The following is an 8,962-nucleotide window of genomic DNA, read 5'->3' on the forward strand; positions in this document are numbered from 1 at the left end:
CGAAGAGAAAGGAGAGGCTTATTGCCAAAGAAATCTACGGGTTCCCTCTTAATTAGAAGATACCGACGAATAACGGAGGTCGATCGGACGAGATAAGAAGGGTGGAAGTCGCGGAAGCTAAATGGAGGCCCATTCGCTACCGCTCGCCTCGAAGGGTTCCTAATTGTCAAGATCGAGCTCCATAATTACACCCTCGGTGATTCGCTCCTGTCTCCTTGGCTCGCACCCTGTACGGCTAAAGGCCTCGCCGAAGGAATTCTTCATAGGGTCAAAATGAAATGATGAAAAATCGGCCGCCTATTCGAAACGATACATTCGAACGTGGTGGATAAATAAATGAATGAATGAATGTGTACTTTTAAATACTGTGTTAAGATTTTTCATCGATACGATATAATAAAAAAAAAAAAAAAAGAGAAAAAGTGAAAAGGATAGGTTTTCAATTGGAAACGATTCGCAACGTCAATTCCGCAGAGATGCAATAAGAAGCAAGCCGCCTACTATGGAGTGCTCGCGTTCTATAACTTTACGCAAACAAACGTGAGGATTGACCATCCTGTTACATACAAGCACTCTCGATATAATATCGTTGACGTGTCTATGGCTTCACGAGAGTGGCCTTTCAATGGCGCCAAGATGGGTTACCTTGACGCAGAACAGATTTACGAGTCCCTATCGTTGCCATCGGTGATTATGAGAGTTCGAAACGAGGATCGGCAACGTAACGAGATTCTTGCTGATGGAAGAATAACAAAATAGAGGAAGAGGAAGAGAGAGAGAGAAAGAGAGAGAAGAATATAGATAAATAGACATAGAGAGAAAGAAAAGAGTGTAAAGAAAAAAAGGAAAGGTAATGTTTTTCTCGTTCGCTTGAGAACTCACCAGTGTAACACCAGGCCGGCCAGACGACAGGACTCTCGGTGTCCAGCTCCCTCATTCTCTCAATAACCCGCGGACATCTCCAATCCGTTCGACGAGACTCGACCTCGAGAATGTTCACGGCGATACTCGAGCCTTCTCGGCCCTTCCTCTTCCCTTTCGTTATGCCTTCCAGCGAAAAACGCGAGGCTACGCGACGACAGTTACACGTTTGTTGTCGCACGCTCGCGAGTCACCTCACAGGCGAACACCTGTTGAACGTCAGAATCCGATCGTTCGAGCGTGTAGTTCAAGTTGCATCGTCGTCCGCCCTTTTTCTATTCTTCCTTTTCTTTTTTCTTTCTGTTCCTTTTCTTTCTCTTCTTCTCTTCTTTCTTTTTTCAAAAACCTCACCCTATCGCTCAAGAAACGTACGAAGAGTTTTAAACGGACACACTCGCGAGTAAGTACATCAAAACTGAGGATAAAAGCGAATCATTTATTATCGCAAAGGAACGAACACGGAGAGAGAGAGAGAGCGAGAAGGAGAGAGAAACTTTGTTCGGACGATCCCGTAAAGCCGTAACCCAGCCGTCAACGAAAACGCTTAAAGTTCTCTGCTCGAGGACACGCAAGGGTTCCGAGAGAGCAGCGGTGAGCCAGATAACGCCGGCGATAAGCCGTCGGCGTCAGCCGTGAAGCCGATAAGGCACGGAATTCGCGTCATCGAATAATATCCCACCAACTCCACGGCTTTGTCTTTCTTCTTCTTTTTCTTCTTCTTCTTCTTTTCTTCTTTTTCTTTTTTGTCCTTCTTTTTGTTCTTCTTCTCTTGTTCTCTCCTCTCCTCCCTCCCTCCCGCTTCTCTCTTTTCCCACTCTTCGTATATACTTTGACTAAATTCTTAATAGATTAATCCTCCCTTCAACTCCCTTTTTTTTTAATCTCCTCTCTCTCTCACTCCTACGATTATTTCTTTTCAATAGATACGATGCGACAAACGAGCGAACGATTTCTCGCGCAAGCGCGACCGCGGGTTACGCTCGCTCGTCTCTAAACACGCGCACACTGTTAAAATGTCACGGAAATGTCAATGATAGACACCGAGCGATAGAAAGAAAGAGAAGAGAGAGAAACAGAGAGAGAGAGAGAGAGAGAGAGAGAGAGAGAGAGAGAGAGAGAGAGAGAAATAAAAGTCCACCGTCGATGACGTTTGACAACTTCACTGTTCTCGTTAATCGTCTTCTTTAACTGTCCTCGTCTCTCTTCTCTCTTCTCCGTTTGTTCTTCCTCCACTTTTTGTTCTCGCGATCTACTACCTTTCGAGAGGATCACGCATCCTCTTAATTAGATCCACGGTCCATTCTCCGGTAATGACACGAACCGATCTCGAATTCCGCATGTGTCTTTGCGTGAATCCTGACTGTTCCTTTCGAAAAGTCAGAGTTCGACTTTTCTCGAAACTGACCGAGACACGCGTACAAAAGAGAGAAAGAAAAAAAGAAAGAGGAGGAGAGAGAGAGAGAGAGAGAGAGAGAGAAAGAGAAAAAAAGGAAGAAGGAAGGAGATAGAAAGAAAGAAATGAGATATATATATATATTATATATATATATATATATATGTATGTGTATATATATAACACGACACTCTTCTCTCTCGAAAGGTGCTGACCCGGCGATATCTCGCGTGACCGTCCTCCGTCGAGGATCGATGATCCTTTCCTCGTATCCCGGGCGATCGTTGATGTACCGCGGGTTGACACGACACTACCACACGGCACTGCTGCTGCTGCGTAAGACGGCGAAGGGGATGGACGGTAGGAGGCGAGGAAATATAGAGAGAAAGAGAAAAAGAGAAACAGAAGATGTCGAGAGAAAGAGTGAGGGAGGGAAAGAGAGAGAGAGAGAGAGAGAGAGAGAGAAAGACAAGGAGGGAGAGAGAGGAGGAGGAAAGGAAGGAGGGCTTGAGGACAGCTCAACGAACGAAGACAGGTAGGGATGGACTGAAAGAGAAAGAGAGAAAGAGAGATACGGAAAGAAAGAAAGAGAAAGAGAAAGAGAGAGAGAGAGAGAGGGAAAGGAAGGAGGGGAGAAGAAAGAGGGAAGAGAAGCTGAGAGCACCGGACACACTACTCTGCCTCGGTAGGCACAGGACGCAGGTAAGCGGAGTGGCACTTAGGTTGGTGCACCTGCCGCGAGAGTCCGCGTCGTAATGGGAGCGGGGCAACGGGCGGCAGGTAGGCAGGCCCACCGCTCGTCAACCTGCGGAGAAGGGGAATCAGTCACATGGCGAGGTGCACCGCGTTGCCTGCGAACGAAAAGGTAAGAAGAGGTGGTAGCGAACGGAGAGTGGAGGTGGTGCCGTGCTCGCTCCTGTTGCTCCTCTCCCGTTGCTCCGTTCCTGGTGGTGGTGTTGTTGTTGCTGCTGGTGCTGCTGCTGGTGCTGCTGTTGGTGCTGCTGCTACTGCCGTCGCAAATCGCGAATTCAACCTCGAGACGATTCAAACTTCGACTCTACGACGATCTCTCTCTTTCTTTTCTTCGATAATATAACGAGGAATTGTATATCGTTCAAAGATCGCAGTCGAAATGGAATCGAGGATTTTCCATTTCGTTCTCGTTCGAGCGAAGATTACGATCCTCCGATTATGCTCTACTCCGATTACGCTCGATTTGGAACCCTTCGAACGTTCCTTTTTATTTGTATCCTCGTAAAGAGAACTACGTGGAATCGATAATCGCAATGTTACATTTTCCAAGGTTTTCAAATATGTTTCTGCTAAATCGATTCTTTCTCGTCTGCTCGATAATTTATTAAATCGCGTAACGTCGTCGTAGATTCGTTTATTTCGTGATGTAATACGTGAAATAATTGATTACGATTTTATCGTTCGAGTATCTATTGGAATTAAGAGAACAAGAGAAAAAGAATGATAGTAGATTTCTTTATCTTCGAGATAATATATTTACTTCTCCAACGTATCTTGCTCATCCTCAATTAAAATATCTTTCGTCTGTCATTTGCCACCGGTTTCTATCTTATCAAAAGAGAAAACTTAGCGATCGAATAGAAAAAGAGAACTAACGTTCGCTGACCGTAATCTATCCGGCACGCCTATCATTACCCACGCAGGACGATCATCACGGTACTCAGCTCCCGTTTCTTTTCTCCTTCTGAAATTGATGGTCTGCGTGCGACGCATTCCTTTCAACTACGACCAGCGACGAATGGCTCAGCTATGGCGGACCAAGAGAAGCGACGAACGACTTCTAAGGAGCGATAGGGATCGAAAATCTTATCCTATCGAGAGAGAAGAACAGAAATGAAAAGAAGGAGTGCGAATACCGGTACAGAAAGCATTGCCACCGATGTAAGCTACCATATACAAGTATACGTATCATGGATGAGAGAGCTTGTTAAGTTAACCATCACATTGTTTCGCGAGGGCGTGGTAGGTAAGCCATATGTATGTTGCTAGCGACGAAAGGTGCGTGCCAAAGGTGCAAGTAAGAAGAGTAGAGCCTCTTTCTCTTCGAGTAAGAAAGAAGATATCGAGGTATAGCATCGAGAGCTCGATATATCGCTCGCGATCGATATGTATCACTTCGTCGAAAAATTTTACGTTAGGTTCGATAGTTAAACGGATAATATTTTACGTCCAATGTGTCCAATGTGTAAGTAATGAAAAAAAGAAAAAAGAGAGTGGTACCTTTTTCTTTTTTCTTTTCTTTTCTTTTCTTTTTTTTCACTTTTACACGTGTATTTAATTCAATTAACATTTAAATGATTCTTAAATAGGAGTAAACATTTTTCTCGAGCGTTAAATTATTAGACTTTTCAACGATTAAATGTATTACTGTAGATATAGTAAGCACGTAGAGTCGCATCGATGCATCAAGCTCGATGGTTGGTAGAAAGGACATCGTTTAGATATCCGCTCGGTTTCAAGATTATTCGATGCTCAGAATGGTTCTTCTTCTAAGCTATGCTCTCAACGAAACGACTCGATGGATGGAACGCGTTCATATCGATAGCCATATCTGCGACGATCGTTCGTTGCTTCCGTGGCGAGCGATTATACCACCGGTCGACCAGTTTTCTTTCTTGGAAAAATTATCGGCGATTAAACTACTTATTTGCCAGACCGGTCTATCCCCACCTCTTTCATCGATAGAAAACTTCCGCGAAGAAGCTAGCTCGTAATTTGAAACAGTACAAAATCTTTCAATTTTTATCAAATCGCAAACGAAATAGATATTAAACTAAAGTAAGTACCTACTTACATATAGATATGCAATTAGCTTAGATATAATCAGGTATGATAAAAGTTGGAAAACCCGATCGAAAAAGTGACTTTCGAAAACTTAACGTGAGCTCTTTCTCGCTATATATATATATATATATATATATATATATATATATATATACACGCGGAAGGTAGCAGCCAGTTATCAGGTAGGGCTCATCTTATCGGTTGAGAAGAGTCGACCGATAAATCATCGAGGTCCTTGCCGGGGCACCTTTAATTATCGGGCGTGCACGAGAGGGGAAAAAAATATGAAGACGTAATACGTTATCCGGTTGGTTCTTCTCGTGCCTACCGGTAGGTAGGGAGAGGTTGGTCCAGAGTTGATGCCAAGAGGCGTTGCACATAAATAATGAACACGTATTCATGAACGCCACCGGTTAGCTCGTCTCCGAAGATGAGCAAGCCGGACTTTCCATCCAAACGTATCTTTCTCTGAACTATATAACGCTTGGAAAAGTTAACACTTTGATATAAGAGATCCATCGATTCTTTCATTTTCGAGAACATCTCGCCAAACAAAATTTCATCGACCTTATAAAAATATTACTAAGACGGTGCTACGTACGCTCTTGATAAAGACGGGTTTTCACGAGCAACAAACTTGCGAGTACAGCAGCTATCGAACCGAGAAGAAATTTACGTATATCCGATAACGAGAGAGAGAAAAAAAATAAGGAAATAAAAAACATAAAAAAAATAAACGAAATACACCGTAACCGATGACGATTTCGAGATTTTAATTGAGACGTTCGAGAATACTAAAAAAGTTTTTCACCTCTTTCTCGCGCCTTCTTTATCTCTCTCTCTCTCTCTCTCTCTCTCCCTCTCTCTCTTTCTCTCGTCGTCGCCTCGTTCCGCCTCTCGAATTTTTCGGACCGAGACCAAGGGACGTTTTATTGGCCGATTTGATTTACGAGGAGCTTCGGTAATTTGTTGCGCCGTATTTAATTTGCCTTAAGAGCGTCGCACTAACTAAAAGAAACAGAGAGAGAGAGAGAGAGAGAGAGAGAGAGAGCCAGAGAGAGAGAGAGAGAGAGAGAGAGAGAAAAGGAGAAAGAGAGAGAAAAACAGACAGAAGGAGTAACGAAGTTCTCGATGGACTCGAGAACGCGTGTAGGTATCCGTAAAAAGACGACATAAAAACGATAACGGGGTAGTGGCTCGTTTTTGAGAAATTTTTATTATGATGTATGCGAGGAACGCGCGCGGACGCTCGCGCGAGCGAGCTACGACTTATATCGCTTTAACGAGCCGACGAAAAGAAACGGTAAGAAAAGTTACGGTCCTCTAGAGAGAAAAAGATAAAGAGAAAGAGAAAGAGAGAAAGAGAACGCTATGAAATCATTCGCGGTGTCGACGAACCATCCTTCGATCGTTTCCAAATACGAAGTATCGAATCGTTTTATAAACGTTACATTACCCTAACGATCGCAGCTCGATCGATTCAGTATCGATTAACGACGTCTCGGCATGGCTCTTCTTTTCTAAAATTTATATCGTCGTTGGCACAAGTGTAAACGTTATTACCGTTCGATAATTTATAGACACTCGTTTCGTTTCGGCGCACATCACGACGACGACGACGACGAGGACAACGAATCTCACGAGACCAAGAGATTTATGAACTTGTGACATATCGGAGACAGAAATCCGATGATACGTTAAGATTTAAAAGCGATATCGAGAACGTTCGAGAAGCGTTCGATGAAAATTGACGAGAGAAAAGAATTTAGAAGATTTAGGAGATTTTTGAAGGATTTTTAGGGGGATTTATATGTTATACGATTTGATGTTCGAGAGAGAGAGAGAGAGAGAGAGAGAGAGAGAGAGAAGCGTGTTCGTGTGAAGCACGGCCATTGGCTTCATGCTCGAACGCTCGCAACTGGAAAAATCGACGTTAAGAGGATTTCACACTGGCCTGACTTTTTTGCTTTTCCTCTCCCACCACCGTTCCAACACTACCTCTCCAATCTCTCTTTCTCTCTGACTCGCAATTACCGGAAGAAAGAAAAGATCGTACCGGACGGCCAATCGTCTTCTCGTACGCCTTTCATCGATCCTTCTTTCCCTAAATGAAATCTCTCCGAATGAATTCTATACCTCCTTTCTATCAGGACGGAAAGCGAACGACGTTCAGCACGTCGATAATCGACTCGGAAACGCGATCGTCAAATTGAAAACTTACCATGGAGCGTTGATCGCCGACACGTTAACCAAGCATCCAAGAGGAATTTATGCCTCACCTCCATGCCCGTAATCTCGCTATAAATTATAGTGTTTTTCGCACCAAACTCCTTTCCTATTTACCTTCCCTCTCGTATTTCTCTAGGTATCTACTAAGATATTGGAGAGACGGAGGATCGAACGAGCTCACGAATTATGGCTATCGCGAGCAACCGAGCGTGCTATTCGTTGAAACGATTCGACGAACTCCTACGAATCTTTACGTTTCGACGAGCAAATTTCGTAAGAGGTCAAATATCCTTATGAAAGGAAAGAAAAAAAAAACAGAAAGAAAAAAAGACAGACAGAGACAGAGACAGAGACAGAGAGAGAGAGAGAGGGGGGGAATCCTTTGAACTTGTCTAAGAAAGAAAATTTCGTAAGAGGCCAATAATCTCGTTATAATTCACGCACGCGATTTACTTCGACTTCGTATTAAATCATTTTCGTACCAGCGAATGTCCGTGAAAGAGAGGAAACGCCGGAAGGCGTTTCAACCGTACGAAAGATATATAATTACGTTCACAATCAGTGAAATCTGTTTTGAATGAGGGAAAGAGATAGAAAAGATTGAACTGACTCTTGAGATACGTTGTTCCTTTCTTTCTCTTTTCTGTTTTATTTCTTCTTTATTTATTTATTTATTTTTTTTTTTATTTTATTTTATTGTTCCCGTTTTCTTTTTTCTTTCTTTTCTTTTTACGTTTCATTCTTTTTTCTCTCTCCCGAGTCGATTCAATGCGTAAGATTAATATCTCGAAACGATAAGTAAAATATGATGCATACATGCTTTGGCTACGAGAGGAAGCTGGATCGAGAACGAGTACGAGTACGAGCGAGTGTGTATACGCAAGAAAGATGCCGATGAATCAGCGAAGATAAAGGTCAGAAGGATAAACGCACGCTCGAAAGGTCAAGGGAAGAGCAAAGTGTCGAATAGCATTCGCTGTTGGCTGTAAGATAAAAATAAACGTAGCACGATCCGCAAGTTCGTCTATGACAAGATGATTCTTATCGTAAGGAAATCTCGATCGATCCTTTTACTCTATCCTGATGCTGTTCGAGATATTGTAAAATGAAATTGGTTTACGTACGATCGATTAGACGGGTTTAATTGTTGCTTGAAACACGTTTAACTATAAAAAACGATTGATCGTGGCATCAAAGGCATAGAGAATCTTTATCAGATTTTATTTATATCACGATCTTTATCTCTCTACTCGATATTTCTAATTTTATCTTGATCATTATTAAATGTAAATAATTCTTTCAAGTATTTTTTATTTCTACATTTTCATGAGTTCGATCGATCGTTAAATCCTAATGAGTAACATCTCCAAATTATAATCTTTTATATCTGAACATAGAATAGCTAATATCTTCTCACCAAAAATTTCGATTAATCCAATATAATATCTATTATTATTCTTACATCAATATTACTTATTTAAATAGAAAATAAGAAAAGTTTTCATATTAATTATTGTACGATTTAATACATACATCACATACATACGTATTTGTCGATAATGACGAAAAAAAAAAAAAAGAAAATAGGTCGAAAGTTTATAT

General features: G+C 42.1%; 1 protein-coding gene across 3 annotated transcripts in view; it reads right to left on the reverse strand.

The window, feature by feature from the left end:
* The window catches only part of LOC122631421 (serine/threonine-protein kinase Warts-like), a 123,119-nt gene that overhangs the window by 87,938 nt on the left and 26,219 nt on the right, over window positions 1–8,962 (reverse strand). Inside the window, exon 1 of one of the 3 annotated variants that reach the window (XM_043817082.1) lies at window positions 883–2,378. The exons of the other annotated variants lie outside the window; for them this stretch is intronic. Within the exon in view, the coding sequence (XP_043673017.1) occupies window positions 883–937 (55 nt within the window). The 5' untranslated portion in view covers window positions 938–2,378. Of the gene's footprint in view, window positions 1–882; window positions 2,379–8,962 lie in introns of those variants that run through there. 3 annotated transcript variants of the gene reach the window in all.

This window comes from Vespula pensylvanica, chromosome 9 (assembly GCF_014466175.1).
Source record: "Vespula pensylvanica isolate Volc-1 chromosome 9, ASM1446617v1, whole genome shotgun sequence".
Taxonomy (NCBI): Eukaryota; Metazoa; Arthropoda; class Insecta; order Hymenoptera; family Vespidae; genus Vespula; species Vespula pensylvanica.